General features: G+C 42.5%; 2 protein-coding genes across 3 annotated transcripts in view; one reads left to right on the top strand and one right to left on the bottom strand.

Annotated features, from left to right (window-relative positions):
- Positions 1 to 1,160: 1,160 nt before the first annotated feature.
- Positions 1,161 to 15,346, bottom strand: cbarpb (CACN subunit beta associated regulatory protein b). 2 transcript variants are annotated; one of them, XM_017031298.2, is made up of 10 exons: positions 14,238 to 15,346; positions 12,253 to 12,325; positions 10,508 to 10,656; positions 8,855 to 8,916; positions 8,068 to 8,230; positions 7,026 to 7,197; positions 6,767 to 6,919; positions 6,409 to 6,646; positions 5,734 to 5,923; positions 1,161 to 5,235 (listed from the first exon to the last, which is right to left on the bottom strand). In XM_017031298.2, the coding sequence occupies exons 2-10, from the start codon at positions 12,298 to 12,300 to the stop codon at positions 3,699 to 3,701; spliced, it is 2,712 nt and encodes a 903-aa protein (XP_016886787.1). In that variant the 5' UTR covers positions 12,301 to 12,325; positions 14,238 to 15,346; the 3' UTR covers positions 1,161 to 3,698. The 2 variants fall into 2 exon arrangements, with proteins under 2 accessions (XP_016886787.1, XP_008336772.1); XM_008338550.3 differs by lacking the exon at positions 14,238 to 15,346 and adding an exon at positions 12,942 to 14,220.
- Positions 15,347 to 15,954: 608 nt separating this feature from the next.
- The window catches only part of atp5f1d (ATP synthase F1 subunit delta), a 7,844-nt gene continuing 5,773 nt past the window's right edge, over positions 15,955 to 18,025 (top strand). Inside the window, exons 1-3 of the mRNA XM_008338549.3 lie at positions 15,955 to 16,196; positions 17,061 to 17,214; positions 17,884 to 17,972. Of these exons, the coding sequence (XP_008336771.1) occupies positions 16,080 to 16,196; positions 17,061 to 17,214; positions 17,884 to 17,972 (360 nt within the window). The 5' untranslated portion in view covers positions 15,955 to 16,079. The remainder of the gene's footprint in view (positions 16,197 to 17,060; positions 17,215 to 17,883; positions 17,973 to 18,025) is intronic.

The raw sequence follows: 18,025 nt of genomic DNA, 5'->3' as shown, positions 1-18,025 counted from the left end.
TGGTGATGCTCTCCGGAGTTTTCTCAGGTGAAACCGGTTGAACATTTTCACCACGTTGTCATGCAGGATGTAATAAACGAGAAACAGAAAAGCCATCAAATCGTGAGCGCCGAGGAACCCGGTGAGTCATCTTATTATATATTCATAGTACCTGCGTGTGTGTGTGTGTGTGTGTCTGAGACAGAGACGGAGGAGGAGGGAAATGCGTGGGCGTAAGGGAAACAGAGGGGTGGGTGGTTGTGAGGTGGTGCTGACAGGGGGGGAGTATGGGGGTTTTCCCATCAAGACATCCCTGAGCAGAGAGCCCCTCCCTGACGGTCTCAGTGAATGGCAGCGGCAGAAGAAGCAGCAGAGGTGCTAACAAACTGGAGAGGCACGGGTTCCTTCATTCATATGTGCAAGAAAAGCCTCACATGTGAAACACGTGGGAGGGAGCGTGAGGCTGCGGCCGAAAACAGGGAACACCATCGTCTTCACTGTTTGAGTAACAGCTCAGTTGTGAGCTGATAAATCTAAATCACAGCAATGGAGCGTCGAAGTATTCTGTGCACTGTTATGTATATATACATATATATATATATATATATATAAAACCTGTTGTTGTTTATCTTTCTGTTCCAAGTAGAATGTTGTCATATTCACGATTGACAATTTACTTTGATTAATCATGATAAATCATAATGAATTATTACAATTAATCATGATTAATCCACATTTACTTTGTGATAAATCTGATTAAATCAGAGGCACCGCTCCGACTCTCCTCCATTCACAAAAGCTTTGATTCATCTTGACATTGAGAATGATTTTGATTTTATTTAAAGGGTTAGGTATGTAAGTAGTGGTTCTATGGTGTCACTGCCCTACATGTCTGCCTTACATGTGGAGGGTCCTGGGTTTGAGTCTCAGTGGAACCAAATACTACTAAACCCTCCTGATGTGAGACCTGCTAAATGCATGCATGTAAATCTGTATTGTATTTATTTGCTATAAGTGGAGGCAGGAGAGAGAAAGTGAGAAGGAAAAAAAAACATCACAGACTGGATTTGTTTTTTTTTTTGTTTTTTTGGATAAGGGTGTAAATAAAAAGTTAATGAAAAGAATGAAATATAAATCTGGATAAACAACAGTTTCCTTGGAATAAGACAAGATGAATTGTGTTTCTGTTTTGCTTCATTCATTTATTTACAGATTGAAAAATAACCCTAATGGATGATCCATATGATTTGGTCCCTCAAGGCTCAATAGATTTGGCTCAACAAAAGCAAAGTTTTTCAGAAAGCCTCACCCTTTCCTCTGACATTAGGCAGTTCATCAACAAGCAAGGATTTACAGAAACACTTCGACTTCGAAGCTGTATATTCCACAGAATGTCCTCATGTACAGTATCCTAGCACGTGTCCTCATAAAATACTAATTGTCTCGTCATACAAATGGTTATTTTGAACTACAGCCATGAACAACTGAGCATTAACTACAGTATGCACTCCATCGTTTCCTACTGTAAGTCTGAGAAGATTTTAGTGAAACGGTAACTCTCATGCAGACCTACACACAGAGCATCAAAGCATTGGGCAGGCTACTGGTTAGTAACAAACATCATTCACCACAGTGTCCCCATTTATACAGTGTCTGTCTAAACCTAACAAAAGACATTGGTTGACAGCCTCCTGTGAGACTGTGCTTTTATACACGATTCTTTGTACACTTGTATGAATTGACAATCCAACCCTTCGTTCCATCCACTTTACTTGAATTGTCGGGTGTTTTTGGTGTCCCCACCTCACTCAGCACTGAGTTTTGTTTTTGTTTTTTTACTTCGGATCTGTGGGAAATGCAGCTGTCTTTTTCATTTCCCAGAATTTGCTGAGTATTTATTATCAAGGAAACATCAGTGGCGTGATAGCATGAATGGGTTGAACTAAATATCAATTTCCTTCCTGCATATTAGTGCCCTTTGGAACAGAATGTGATCGCTCAAATTATTTTGTACGGCCAGAAAAGGCCTGCAAGATACAAAAAAGAAAACAGAAAAAAAGTGCCCTACATCATCTGTGTTTGAGTTCACCTCCTCTCATCAAAGCCATTATTCCACTAATGAGAAATACGGCTTCTGCCCTTGAGTCCACTCAGCAACAAGAGGAGACTCCTGTTGCCCAGCAGAAAAACATCTAATCTGGCGAGGCTGGAATGGAGCATCATCATTATCTCACCGTCTCCTTTCTTCTCCACTTTATCTTCACTCATTACAATTTACTGTATGCTACCAGCAGCCAAGAACAGAGAGGGGAGGAAGGATGAAAAAGGGGGGATTCTCTTCTTATGATTAATATTCCAGACCATCTTCTGCAGTGCCTCGCTGCACCGCACCAGGGGGATGTGGAAAAGCCCAGCAACCCCGCAGAAAAATAGAGCAAGTCATGAATGCTAAAAGAATTTCAGGTGCCGCGAAAAAATATAAAAAAAATAGACTCCTTCAACACAAGAAAGCATGTTTTCCACAAAAAAAGTTACAACAGCAAAGGTTTTTGAGGTCGTCCAACATGTCTGGTAGCTTGAACAGTGTCTTGATTTACTCCTAGTATAAAAGGCAGACGTGTACATGATGAAAAACAAAAGTTCTCTTTTAAACTGTCACAATATCACTTTTCATTCTCTTAGGCAATACAGAAATAAGAATAAAAAAAAAGAAAAAAAGACTATTTTCAAACAGCTCAAAACCACTCTCAAAACTAATTATGTAGATCAGGGGTGGCAAACTCCTGGCTCGGGGACCACTTCAGGCCTGCAATTCCCCCATATTTGGTCCATGATTAGATGTTAATAATAATTAAATTTTGCCCTTGAGACAATATGTAGTAATATTGATATGTAATATTTATTTTAGTTGGTCATTCAGGAAACAGTGATATGCGTTTTAGCTGTTTAGATTGAAGTACTACAAAGTACTACATGATAAGTAGTTTTTTTGTAGTTTGGTATTAACAACTGAACACGTACTTGGCCTTCCAGTGAGATATCGTTATAGTTCATCTGAGTCTAAGACCCCTGAAGATGGACACAGTCAAGACAAAACAAAACTTGAATCTGCAAAAGAAGATGAAGGTAACTGACTCTGATTGGTTAGAGTTTGTTGTCATTGTGACATGGTGAGGGCAGAATCAAAGTTTTTATCATCAACTTGGGATCTTTCTCTGTGGTGGTGGAATCACTAGTCCTAGTATCTCCTCTACAGCAGGTCTTCCTTCCTGTTGATAGCACCTAGTTTCACAGTGAATCAGTGTGTACACGGATGGCTAACATACACTAAGCTGGAGAGCACTGGCAGGAATAAAAGCCGATATAAAGAATATAAAGAATGAATAATCTGCAGACACAGAAGACAGTTAGTATTCAAACATGTTAGCCGTATGGAACTTCTATCTATACACTGTGTATCTTCAACTGTGAAATGGCAGCAATTCAACGCTAACTAAGACATGGTACATTCCTAGTGGATCACCTACGATTGTCCATCCACTAAATGATTTCATCGTAAACTATAACAACGGTAATTTCAGTGGTTTCCGTTTGGGTCTGAATTGCACTAATCGAACTACACACGGACAGACATTTAAAACCGTGGAGCGACGCACACTTTACTGATAATATGTGAGTAGTGTTGCAGTGAAGATGACAAGAGAATGGCTTGAGCCAAGCTACACTGGGCTGTGGTCTGGAGAGGCATGTGTGGCCGTCGCCGTCACACACTCAGTAGCTGTGTCTCTGGTCCTACGGAGGCCTGCGTACAGCCTTTCGTCAAGGTTCGAAATCAGTTTGTCCGTGAGCTCTGCTGTGATGGTCTGCGGGCCGTAGCCTGGAGTGTCAGAGAGCTGAGATGGTGATCGCTCATCCGCAGGTTCGGCTGTGATTCCTGACTGTTTGCTGTCCTCCTGAGGGTCAAAGTGCGGAGCCAACCCTTCGTCTTTGTCTAGTGTGGAGAGATGTGAAGATCGAGGGGAAGATGGAGGACGGTCCTCAGTGTCTCTGACAGCGGTGCCGTGCTCCTTCTCTCCGCTCCCATCCTGTACTGCAGGAGGCCGTACCTCTGAAGTTTCTGGAGTGCTGCCAGTCCCATCGCCAGTCTCCTCGTCGGGAGCGCTGACGATGCGCGGTAAAGTGCTGTGGTAGCTCGTGTCGAGTGGGTAATTTACGCTTTCACCCCTTCGTAGGGGAGTCCTCTGCCTCTCGAAGGACGAATGCAAGTGTCTTACGCCAGGGTCACTCCACTGCTTGTGGCGCTGCCACTGCTTTCGAAGGTGGACGCGTGACCTGTGTTTCTTTAACGGTGACTCCAGTTGATCAAACTGGGGGTCATGACGGAGAAACTCGTTGAAAAGTGCATCTGTTTTCTCATCTATGCTATAGTCTCGTTGCTGCAAAGTTGGTGCTTCAGGTGGAAGTTGAGCAGCCTCGCGAGGACTCAGCATCTGCCCGTATGGCAACCAGCTCAGGGAACCGGCCCCTGTTTCTATGGAAACTCCACCACTGGCTCCTAACAACATCTCATCTTCTGGCTCCTCCTCGAAGAGATGAGACTCAAAACTGTCCCCAATAGTGCCACTGCGCCCTGCTTTGGTAAAGTGGTGCCTCTTCTCATGAGCTGTCCTGTCCTTCGGGCTGATGCTGCTGGTAAAACTGCTGCCTCCAAACACTCTCAGGTCTTCTGGACCTCGGCAGGGAACTTCTATGGATGCGTAGCCGCTGTCCATCTGCAGCAGTTTTCGGGTCCCGGTTTCTCCATCACTGGTGCCTCGATCTGATTCGGTGCTTCCCTGTTTTCTTTTTCTGGCCTCTTTCACACCTGATGCCTCATCGACAAACATCAGAAATCCCCTGTCATCATCTCCCACCTCTGCTTCATCACCTAAGTCCTGGGACAGGCAGCTGGGAAGACCTCCTCTCTCTGTCTCTGTGCGTCCCCCCAGTGAGCACACGCTGTCAGCGTCACTGCAGACGGAGTTCCTGTCGTTGTTGCTGCTGTGGTCAGAGGTGGCGTACTGTTCCAGTGATGCACGAAGGTTCCAGATGTCTCTGTAAAGTGACTGGGAGTACTGCGGCTCTTGTGGGTCTAAGGGCTCTGCACCGTCCTTTCTTTCCAGGCTCAGTGCTTCATCTTGAGGATCAGGGGATAGGCCAATCACCCCTGGTCCTCCGCGGCTGCAGTGTGGCTCCACCATCACCTCTACCTCTAACCTACAGTGTGCACACAAGGATGTAAAGAAAGGACACGATGAAAAAAACAAACAGGAGGAATGAATGGTAAGGATACAGAAATGCGGAACTACTGCCAGTGTCGAAGCTTGTTTTTTCTCCTCTCGTACTTTAACTTAAAACATGGCCATATTCACAGAATGACAATCATGGTAGGTAATGGATGCTGCTGCATGTTTCAAACTTAAACTAGCTGATAAATGGAATGCGTTGCAACTCTGAGAAATTACCTACTTACATTTGGATTCTAAAGAATTCACAGTGCATGCAGTAAGGAGATGTCAGTCCTGGTACGTCTGAACTGTATCAGCAACTTTTATATTTCATAGACATGCAGAAACAGGAAATACTGGAAACATATTTAAAATGTCTGAGATTTATGACATCATTATACATTATTTATATTCTAGTTGTGGTAAAAAAAAGAGTGCAAGGCAGCGAAGCAGTGGACAGGATGAATGGCAAGGGAATTAAAAATACCTGCCGAGGGAGGGGGGAGGTGTAGAGGGAGGTGACAGGAGGCGGGTCATGGGTTGGTTGGGAGTGAAGGTGACGTCCTGGGTACGTGCAATGTACTGGATGAGGTCTATGTGGTGGGAGTTGTTGTCGTCCTGGTCCATGCTTTCACTGGCTGCTCTCTGGCGCTGGAAATGTCTCCTCTTTGGAGAACCTGGCTCAGAGAGACAGAAGGAAGGAAGGAGAGAGGGGGAGGGAGAGAGAGATGAGGCAGGACTGGGTTGTCTAACATCAAGTGCAGTAACACATAATCTCCATCAACTTCTGAAGTCTCAGGGGAAAATTGAACCAGGTGCCGAGGAGGAGGCAGTGTGTGCAGAGGATGAACCGGATCAGTGGGGAGGATTCACTCTAGGGTCTATACCAACTTGGAAAGACCAATTGTTGCGTCACTGAGCCATCTGTCTTCTATGTGTGTGCATTGGTGTGTATGTGCGAGTCCCGGCAGCCAATGGGCAACTCACAGTCGGTCACAAGAACCTCCCGGGGCCTAACCAATGTCTATTTACCATGACAGAACAGCCAAATAGACTGAGCATGCAAAAGAAAAACACAACAGATATGAAAAGTAAAAAAAGAAAAGAAAAAAAAACGATCCACACTTCAACCACCTTGTTTTTAACAACACAAATCAATTACCTCGGGTGTCCAGACTTGAGGCTCTCTGGCTGCTGTCCAGCTTCCATTTTTTTATCTTAAGGTATGGACTAGCACCCTCCAAACTAGCGTGCCGTCGCAGTTTAGTGAAGAATTGCTGCATCGGCCCATGACTTCCTCCATCACTGTGGGCCAAGGGGGCGCCGCTGCACACCGTGGCCCCTTCTCCGACACTGACACTGCTACCTCTGCCCCGGGGGCCAGTGCTCACCATCTCAATCTGAGCAGAGACGTGAACATAGTCAGGAAGTTGGTTAGCTAGCTGGTTAGCTAGCTGCAGCTTAATGTTAGAGTCAATCATTGCTGAAATGTTGCTGGTTAGTAAACAGTGATTACTTACAGAGGTGGAGCTGGTCTCCTGAGTGCTGAGTGTGATGGTGTTCTCACTAAAGCTGGTGTCTACCAAGGAGTTGAGGGTGTCTCCGGGGAGAGCACAGCTGGGGTTGACACTCAGACCGGTCAGTGGTGTTTGTGGAAGGGGGCACAGTGTTGGCTGTGAAAAGATTTTGATAATCATTAGTTTCAGTAACTGATGACCTTATTGGCACACGATCATCAGTTCTAATGTCAGGACGTAAGTATTAGGACAAGATTATCACCTGAAAAATGGAAAGGGCTGACTTAGCAACAGGATGTGTTGTCATGGTAATGGTGTTTTCTGCTGAGTCACACTCATGAATAGTGACAATTTTAAGAGCTGGAGGAGGGATGCTCAGGTGTGTGAGGCGAGCATTCTTCAGATGGTGGAAGTCGCCCTCGGTCAGAGTGTATCTGTGGAGGCAAAGGGAAAAAACACACAATCCAATACACAATCTGCGCGCATTCATATTTACTGCAGATTACTCAGACAATTACTCATCCATGAACAACAGACAAATATGAAGGCAAATTTCCTTCTTCTTTCAGCTACTCCCTTCAGGGGTCGCCATGGTAGATCATTTCCTCCTATCCCCATGTCCTCCTCTTTTCCTCCTACCTGGTAACTCCATCTCCTGAATCCTTCGTCCATTACATTCCCTGTCTTTCCTCGGCACATGTCCAAACAATCTTCACTTCACCACCCTAACTTTAAGTCCAAACTGCTCCACCTTAACTGTCCCACTGCTCTGTCCATTTCCAGTGAGAAGTTCTGCCTCTTCAACTCAGCCATTAATAAACCATAAACCAAGGGTGTCAAACATATGGCCCGTGGGCCAAAACTGGCCCACTGGGGTGTGGGGTTTTCACTGGGGGCCACATCAGCAATACAGCTCCCCTTAAAGAGTCGGTTGTAACTGTAAGACTGTTTAGATATAATTACTCCATAACATATTAATAAATGTTTCTGCAACTTATGAGTTTGAGCTTTAAACCGTACTTCATAGCAGGTCTCACTACTGTCCTCTCTTTAACTTTGCTGCTATTCTTCTGTCACACTCGTTACCATCCATCAGGTCATTACTCACCTCCGACCTGAGGTACCTGAACTCGTCCACCTTTACTTCCTCTACTCCACGCCAATTAATCTTTCTTCCGCTAGCCTTCATTCCTCTTTTCAATATTCCCTAATAAAGCAATTTTTCTTTGCACATTGTGCTGGAAACTATGACAAAACCACAGTGGGCAGTGATTTTTAAGAAAGAGTTTGAAAAGTGAACTGACCTGCGGCCTTTTTCCTGGGCTTTCTTGCCGTGATCAAAGAGTGCTGCCTCATTGAAGGAGACACGGCGGCCAGTAGTGCCGGTGGAGAGGAAGCGCTCTGTCTCTTGATTGTGAGAGCTCGCCATTGACAGGCAGTCTGACTCATCCACCCTGATGGTGATTGCTGCTCAGAGAAATGAAAGGAAATAAAACAGACTCCAGATCACACAGGGCTGAATGAAAAAGCGAAGTCTGACGGTGGCAAAAATAGACGTAAGTGTGCTTTCAGCCTGTTTGTGGTTTAACAATAATCAGTTTTGTGAGGCGGAGATGTACAGTGATGTACAGTGACACACGGAAGAGCAGGGAGAAATATTGGTACTGATGAAAGAAACTGATTGAAGAAAAATCTTAAAAGCATAGCAGTGGGTCAGATTATATTATACTGACATTTGTTGAGGGCGGCATGTGGGTGGTCCAGCCCTAAACACACGAGGGGGTTTCATTCTTATTTTGGTTCCATGGGTTTTTATTCAACGTACTAAAAATGGAAGTCCATTCACATTTATCCTGTCGTATTGATTTCTTTAAGACACAAAAAGCCTCACAAAAGCACTTATAAAGTTAAATAGAAACCTCACACCAAAATGCAATCACTGATCCCAAAAATATAAAAAGCCAAATATGTTCCAGGAATGGCACTTAAGATAATTGTGTTGAGATGGACACCCCCTCCTCCTCTTCCTTACACCTTGCCTCTTTATCTGCACCTCTTTCACTATATACCCTTGTCCATTTTTTCTCTTACCATGGGTGGGCTGAGGTTCCTCTGTATAAGTGGTAGTGGTTTTTTCTGGGTCATCGCTGGCCCTGTTAAACAAACACAAAAAAACCCCACTGAGATCAATGCAGTTTTGACACAGTAAAAACATTAAAAGCTTGTTCGTAATCCTCAGATTCTATGAACAGTTTGACCTGCGACAGCACAGCACAGTAATATACGAGCTGCTAATTTGCATAATTGTAAAATTCCTAATAAATGTTGTTTATGTCTCAGAGTAACAGCTGCTGGTTTCCACACGGCTGCTTCAACCCCAGGCCAAGAATTGACTTGATGAGACAGAAAAAGGAAAGTGTTTCTCCAGACAGTTTTCTCCTCCTTGTGTATTTGTGGAGAGATTGTAGTTTGTATTTAATTTTTCTCCTCCTTGTGTATTTGTGGAGAGATTGTAGTTTGTATTTGTGCGGGGGGGTGTGGGTGTGAAGTGATTAGAAGGATTTCTGCATCCACCTAGATCTGAACTCCTTTTTTCATTTCCTTTGTGGCTCCCGCTTCCCCATACCTTCTATAAGAGTTTGAGTGTGTGTGTTGCTAGGTTGCGGCGCAAGATTAATCACAGCCGATGGCTGCTATGAAATCTCATTACACTCATCATTTGTACCAGGCTGCCTGCTTTTCTCCCCCAGCAAACCTCGCCTTTTTACAGCTCTGCCTTTGTGCTCTCTGTTTATCTAAGCCTTTGTGTTGTCCTACGAGCTGAGGATGGACCGATGAGAGCGACCAGGCAGTTCAAGTGTAGCATTGTTACAGCACACGCTGAAGAGGCATCACAAATACATGAGCATAAATATTAAATGTACTTCTATATAGGTGTTTCAATAACCGGCCCAAAGGGGGCACTGACGTTAACAGAGTAGGTATTTTCGACGAGAGAATGCTTTCACATAGTTTCAAGTAGAGTAGATAACTCTGGGTTCAGAATCCCCACGAGTACAGTAAACAGGAAGAAGTTTAGGCCATTTGTGATTCCAATAAGCTGTTATCTCTCAGTATATACGTTCAATATCAGCAGCAGTCTGCTGGGTCAGAGACTGTCCCAAGATCTTTGAGTTTTTCGATGGCCTCCGTAGAGTCGATAGTCATCTTTTGTAAAGTCTGAGTGAAACCGGCCGGAACTGGAGTAATCACACATCACCAATGACAGCATTTGGGGTTAGCCTAAGACTGTACCATATGCCATTCTGATGGTTAAGCTGAAATGTCAGGCGATAAACAGAAAACAACTGCTAGGGACAGGAAAAGAGTTAAAAGTTTTGCGTGACCTCTGCAAAGACAACTTCAGAGTACTTTGTGTCTGAAGTACTACATAAATGCATTAAACACCTGTTAACTTGCTGTGTCTGTTATAATGCTCTGATCGTGGGTCTAGAGTCTGAGGGTAACTTGATTTTCTATAAGAAAACCAGGTAAAATGTTAAAGCTCCTGCAGTGCCAAATAGCTTTGGTTGCTCACCGTTAGTGCTTTGGATGTAAAGGAGTTTTGTGTCATTAAATATATAATTGGATCCATTACTTGGACTACTACAATTTGTGAAAAGAGAGATAATGAGAGATGCTGGACAAAAGAGGTCCCAGTTGGACTGATTAAGTCACGATGTAATAGACAAATTAGCACCGCACCTGTCACAGCATTGTCCCCCTCGACAACAGCGACGGCAGATGATGAGAAGGACAGAGATGAAGATCACCGTTCCCACCAGGAAGATGGAGAGAACCACTAAAATGAGTACATGGTCATCTTGTTGATCTTTGGCCTTGACTGGGATCCCCTGAATGAGGAAACAGGGCACAGTGAAGAATTCAGTCAGCCAGCACAGATGTCTTTATATTCTGTATTTTATTTGACCTTGATTTATATTCATGAAAGTGAAAGAATACAGAAGTTTAAGGTTTTATTTATAATAGAAACAGCTTTTTTTTTTAGCAATTACTAGACATTTCAGGCGATCCCATTTGAATTGGTTTGTGACCTTACTTAGGGTCACAACCCCAGGATTGAATAACACTGGCTAAAGAGCTTGAGTAAAGAGGAAAAACAAAACTGTCTGGATGAAAACCAAACCACTATACTCATCAGTTATCTGACTTACTAGATTATTGCTATGTAATCATGATATTACTTACTCAAAAAGTCAACTTTTATTCCCCGATGGTTAGAAGAGCGATGCAGAAATAGTTATTTTAGCAGGTACCCAGATATTTGGTTTGTGAATAATTCAGTCCATTTGGTATTTTAGCTCACCTATAGTGAATCTATAAATGCAACAATGCACTTCATCAATAAGTTCCAGCGCTATAAACCTGTCTGCATCATACCATGATCTATGGCCAGCTAAGGGAGGGATGAAGGAGAGTAAATCAGAGCCCTGGGCAGACTGTGGAGAAGCCTTTTAACTGTTAACAGAACGGAGCCGGACATTCAGGGAACGCTTCTCTTAAAACAAAGGAAAGGACTTCAAATGTATATCTCTGTCATTACAAATACATCTTCAACAGTTAAAGAAGAGTTAATGAGCAGAGAACTCTGACGTCACGCTGTAATTTCTCTGCAAGAGGAAATTAAATCTGAGATTAGATCACAGATTTAATTATTTCAGGTCCAGGTCAGGATGTTCTCTATTAGCCAGTCAATCGGTCAAAAGAGAACATGAGGCAAAATCTGGTTCTGGTACTGAGACACACCCATACAGACACCCACATACTGGTGGTAATAGTTTCCTGAGACAAAGTTTTCAGTGGAACTGGTTTATTTCTAAAAAAAATCTGAGAAATGGAAAGAGAGAATTTAAAAATAAGCACAGGCTTATTATTGTAGAACACTAAGGTTTTTACAAAACTTCATGAAAAAGAATCCTTGAACACATCCGTAGCGCACGTAACTTAGTCGAAAGGAAGAATGAAAAGGAAGATGATTCATGCGTAAGGCAGAGGGCAGGAAATGCTCAGCAAAATAATTCCTAACTGAGAAATAATTTAAAATTAGTGGAAAATATATTACCACAAATTCAGACCAGAAAGTTTTTATTTACACTAAAATAATTGTCAAATTGGCTTTGCTGAGCTTGAAAATAACTTAACATTAGCTTGGATTTGACCTAACATATTATAGCTCTGTTTCATGAGGCGAAATCATGGGGGTTTGAATGGCATAAACAGTCAGTTTGAGATAGTTAAAGTTTGATAAAAAATAAAAAAAAGAGAATAAAAACGAACGCGCACAAAGCTAAAGTTTAGCCTCAGGGTATTTACATGTTTATCATAACATGTCCTGAAATATGCCAGCAGTACTGATGAATTACAAACGCTCTCACGACACACACACACTCACTCACTCACACACACTTTGAACTGAAAGGCAGACTTACTGTGGAGTTTTCTGGTAGGGGGTTCCAGACGGTAGACTCATTGCTCATGGTCCAGGCCAGCTAGAGAGTCCCACTGAGAGACAACACATGGACACACACAAGAGCAGGGAGGAAATGCCTGTTACTGAGCTGTTCATCATGTCACAAAGTCAACATGGGAAAGCAATGCATTTTTAGCAGCGTCGCAACTCTCCGTCTACTGTACTGTGAACAAAACTTCTCTGAACACGAAGGGTGATTAATGTTAGAGCACTGAACCAAAACAGACCATATTGAATTTAAAATTAAAAGCCGTGAAGTGAAGAAACCTCCTGTAAAACTGTCTGAAAAAAAACAACCACCACTGCAGCAAAAATGAATATGTCTAAACCAATTATGAAACACTGCAAGAAGAGGCAGACACTCACCCAATATATGTGTGTGTGCTGGTATGTGTGTATGCACGCAGAAGGGGGCAAATGTTAGTATCTTGCCTGTAAGTCATCATATCATACTTCCATATCTGCCCCTATGCCTACCTCCCACACACACACACCCACACACACACACGCGCATGCAGCAAACAGAGACTAGCTCTTTCTCCGGCAGCTAAGTTTGAACGTGGTGTTTGCTCTTCTTTTGGTCAAATAAGAGCCAGTAATACTGCACCACACACACACTTCAAACACAGCCTGGAGAGATTGACTTACCCAGCAAGGAAGAAGCAACATGCCAGCAGGACTCAGTACTGCTCATCCGCCTGCCTGCCTGCCTGCCTGCCACTCACTGCAGCACTCAACTTCAGCAAAATAACCTGTGAGCCACTGCTGAGCTCTTTGCTACCACACTGCACAAACCTCCGCACCTAGGAATACTCTCTCCTCTGCAGCACTGCACCTACATCCTTCTTTGCACCAGCCCAGTAGACCAGCCCTAACGGAGGGCAGTGTGCAGCAGGACTAGCTCTGGATGAGTGTAGAGTGTGTGTGTATCAGGCTGTGGCTCCACAAGCCTCCACCTCCTCCTCCTCCTCCTCCTTCCTCTTCTTAGCTCCCACGCTGCATCCTCAGCATCTTAGCCAACCAGCCTGAGCACCATCACCAACAGCAGCAGTATTTCCCCCCACTTCAGGGCTGGCCCGCTGGCCTCTATGCAACAGGACGGAAGTGAATGTGATGCTAATAACAAATGTACACACACGGCAGGCTGCTTCATACATTTTCTTGTTACCTTAGTGTCTGCATTCATCTTCCTTTTATGGTATTCATCTGGAAATGGTTTCATTTCTCAATCAAAATGATACCAAACATCAGTATTAAGATAACATAACAGTAACATATAGGTCTAGGAAACGTGATATATATATATATGTATATATAATGTAAAAATAAACATATGGTTGACAGCTAATCCTGGTGACATCTGTGGTCCAGCAGCCCATAAGCATCGCTTTATTGATCAGTTTGCTAAGTAGATGTTGACATGTGTGTGACCCGGTGAAACCGTATCCCGTCATGCTTCACAAAAACCTTACTATATGTGCTATATTACCAACCTCACCACTATCATGCATGCGCGTTACCGTTAAGATAGCAATTCTCCAGGTACGCGCGTTTCATTCTCGATTATTTGTACGTTTTATTTTACTTTGCTTCTCCTTTTTTTAATTGCATGACGCTCAGTTTTTTTTAAAACACAACATTTTACAATGGGCACTGCCGAGGACAGCTGTTCTTTTGGCGATACAAAATAGCCCGTAAATACTCTGGAACTCACATGATCTATTTGATGAAAAGCGACGGCCGATTCAAGAAGTTCAAAGAAAACCCGAACTGTTACGAGCAGCGTCGATTTATTGATCTGCACCAATATATCATGTTTTATTTTATAGCTGCTCACAATTCCCATCAGTTCGGTGGACACATGCACAGTCTCACAAATACACGCGCGCAGAGGGGATCTCACCATCTCCAGTGACAGAACAGACAAACAAACAAACAACTCACCTCCTCCACTACTGACCGCTCCACTAAGGGTTGCTGGTACAAAGCCGACGCCGTGAGGATCCTCCACCAACACTTTAATGTAGATTTTTTAAAGGCAAAAACTATTTATGAATGAAACCTCGTCGTCTAAGACACGCCCCCACCACGTGACACTGGGATATAGAGCGAAATTATGAGTGAGGAGGGGGTTTAAGGATTGGCAGGGGTCTGGGGAAGAAAGTCACAGGGATCACTATAGAACTCAGTCTAGAAAGGAAACTGGATGACAGGCAGACAGGCTGTTTAAACCGTGTTTAAAGTTCAGCCTGGTATTGTCACGTCTAAAAACCCCGTTGATTTAGTTCACATATAACCCAGCAGGTCATGGGTGCTGATGACCCACAGATACTGGCTGATCAAGCTCTTGACGTCAACAGTTCTAACCCACCTGACCACAGAACACATGATCTGTTTGTTTTAAGGTACATGTTGCATCAACTTGAACCAAGACAACTTCATTTGATGTGTTTCAGCACAACAGTAATGCACATGTATTCAATAGACCGACATTATGTGTTGAACTACAACGCTTTCCATATAACGGTCCAAACCGGATAAAGTCCAACACCAAACTACTTTTTCTGCATTTAATTTTTGTATTACCATGGAAAGCCCACTTTATATTTTATTTCAAATCACTGTAATCATTTTTTGTGCTAAATTTACATTTTCGATGCATATTAGGTATACCGACTTCAATTAGACAATAACCCTGACTATTTTTTTTAAAGCTGTGATAATTTTGGGGTGGAAAACCCTTCTCTCTGAATTGGCAGATAAGAAACAATGTAATTTAACATATATTTATTTGGAATCAATGAAGCACTTACAGCCTTTCTCCAATGCTGCTAGTAGAAGGAGAATGGCGCATTTCTCTCCCTTTCTCTCTCACCCTCTATTTGCGGTTGAATAAAAACTTCCTACGAGTTACTCGAACGTTAGTTACCTAAAAATGCTAAGGGACCAACTAAAACGCGCCTCGTCATGTTATAACGGTAATGACTGCATAATATCAAATGTTCTTACCATAACTAACAGTAATCCTCACATATTTGTCTCATTTGTCTAGCCAATTGCTAGACAACAGTATAATCAATATCACAAGATGGAGCCCAGCCACCTTTTGAGCGGTCGTTAGGCGCCATCTAGTGGCGGAGTATGGTAATTACTCTCTCAAACAATACATGATTCAACGTAAGCTAACTTATTTGGTGTCTGTACATATGTGTGCGTTTATTTTTAATGCCACAGTGGTTTAACAAAATACTTTGCTCTAATAATGAGGGAAGGTTGCCACATATACTCATATATACTTGATTGTCAATGGCGAGAAGAAATACAATCAATCAAGATATTTATTTTTTTTCCACTGGGTATTGCGGATTATCCACTTTAAGTACTAAAATTTGACAATGAGGAAAGTGAAACTTGTTTACAACAAATTTAAAGAAAGATTCAATTTATAACCAAAACATAATAATTGAATTTGACTTCATTATTTAAATGTTGTTGTTTTTTTTTTAATAAAACACATTTTAATCGGACTTAGCTCAGTAAAGTGTTTTTATTTACATTTCTCATTTTGCATTTATTTTTCGGTTCTCTATTATCGCGAAGCCACGTTTTGTCGTGTGCACCTATCAATGCCTCGAAGACTCAAAGACCCAGCATGCTTTACTCCATCGTGAAGGTTTCTGGGAAGGTTGCAAACGTCCTTGTCCTACCAAGCGCACACCGCCTTCACACTAGGGCTTGGGGATCCCTGTCATTCAACTGTACTTGAATAAAAAGCTGTTTTCAAACATGATGGCAGCAAGGTTTCTCCGCCGCGCTCTGCCTGTGCTGAGGCAGGCTCGCTCCTACGCCGAGGCCGGCCCTGGTGGTCCGCAGATGTCCTTTACTTTCGCCTCCCCGTCACAGGTAACTAGAATGAGCCAAAGTCAATGCTACTAGCGAGGCTTAACGGGCCCGGGCAGCTATTTTGCTAAGTAACAACGCGCGTCTTCTACAGATTACCCACATGTTGTAATAAACTCTACCAACGTGGTCGTTACGCAGTTTGGAAGCAATGCTTCTTGCATTGAATTCACAAATCTCATCGTTTGTTGATGGTAGTTTGCAGTGTCAGAAAACAGGTTAGCATAGCAAGCTAACGAATGCTCACTGTCATTCAACGTCTTTGAAAAGCAGCTTGTGTTTGGCATTGATCATTGGTATTTATAACAAATAAAATCCAACAGCACATACATGAAGCAATGCTGCAGCAAGTACAGCGTAAGAATCATTTAGTGCAAAGCAGTAACCTTGACTTTGCATGTTTGATGTTGGGAGTAAAGCATGTAAATTGCAGTTATATAACTTTTATAAAGAGAGAGTTTATTTACAGTTTTAAACATAATTATAATACAGCAGGATATGTGTATGTTGTTGTAATGCGTTGACATGAACTCGAATGAGTACAGCTCCACAGAACAGTAGAGCTATGTACCGCATCATCCACTGGCATATACATATTTCCACATACATATTTTACATAAAGTTGGTAATTCGTGCAATTTTATAAGTTGTGTCAACCCTTGATGATAGGAATGTATATTCTTAACCGCATCATCCACTGGCATATACATATTTTACATAAAGTTCAAGCTCGTGAGAAAGACCCAAGTCTGTTAATAGTTTTTATATGATGAAATTAGGTTTTCTAAATATTTAAAAGTTATCCAAACTTTCTTCTTCTGTTTTTCTTCTAATGCCCCTGTGTCCTGTCCTGTCTTGTCTTTGCAGGTGTTTTTCAGTGAGGCTAGTGTGAAACAGGTTGATGTGCCCACACTAACTGGGGTATTCGGCATCCTCCCTGCTCACGTGCCCACCCTGCAGGTCCTCAGGCCCGGTGTTGTCACAGTCTTCAGTGACGATGGCTCCTCTGTCAAATACTTTGGTAAGAATGTGTTTTAGACAGTGATTAGCTGCAGGGTGTGAACATGTGAGGTGTAATCTAGAAACTGTTGCAACACATCACTTCACATCACATTTTTAATATATCCACAATAATCTTTTACTAATCTATGATCTGCAAATAAGGTTGTAACATATGATAGAATCACAGTCAGATTTTATTTTTGAGGAAGGAAAAAAAAGTCCAGAGTCGCTGGTTAGGTCATCTATTAATAGTAAAACTTTGTTTTTTATGGAATGATGCAAAATACTAAATTATAACATGGATCAATTTCATGTACAAGATTCATGTGAATTGTAATTTTCTGCTGATTTGTGCACAAATGAATACGACCAGCCAAATCCTATGGTTGATGCAGACCAATAAGTTTAAGTAGTAATGTTAAGTTAACTAATTTAAGTAATTTTTTTAGGATTAGAGGCACAGGTATATATAGAGGGAACTTTTTATAATACTTTGTCTAGAATTATTTTCACTTAGTTATATAATTTAAACCATGAGTGATTGGTGTGCCTTAGTTATGAATTTCTTTTTTACCTTTTATCAATGTTTCAAGTGACTTTTATATATCCACTTTAAAGAATAATTTCAATGTGAAGATCAAGTGCTTCACTGTATGTGTGTTCACTGTGTTTGTGTGTGCGTTAACAGTTAGCAGTGGCTCCGTGACAGTCAATTCTGACTCTTCAGTGCAGCTGTTAGCTGAGGAGGCCGTTCCCCTGGACCAGCTCGACGTTGCAGTAAGTACCATTGTTTCCCTACCACACAACCTCCTCTAGCCACACCCCTGTGT

The sequence above is a fragment of the Cynoglossus semilaevis genome, chromosome 2 (assembly GCF_000523025.1).
Source record: "Cynoglossus semilaevis isolate Cse_v1.0 chromosome 2, Cse_v1.0, whole genome shotgun sequence".
In the NCBI taxonomy this organism is placed as follows: domain Eukaryota; kingdom Metazoa; phylum Chordata; class Actinopteri; order Pleuronectiformes; family Cynoglossidae; genus Cynoglossus; species Cynoglossus semilaevis.
This window is presented reverse-complemented; position numbering and strand designations above follow the sequence as displayed.

What these genes read in the sequence shown, in the direction of transcription:
- cbarpb (XM_017031298.2), bottom strand. Translation starts at nt 12,300, where the DNA reads ATGAGCAATGAGTCTACCGTCTGGAACCCCCTACCAGAAAACTCCACA. An exon ending in CCCTACCAGAAAACTCCACA is followed by an intron (nt 10,657 to 12,252) that starts GTAAGTCTGCCT and finishes TTCCTCATTCAG; the next exon opens with GGGATCCCAGTCAAGGCCAA. An exon ending in CAGCCCTTTCCATTTTTCAG is followed by an intron (nt 6,920 to 7,025) that starts GTGATAATCTTG and finishes ATCTTTTCACAG; the next exon opens with CCAACACTGTGCCCCCTTCC.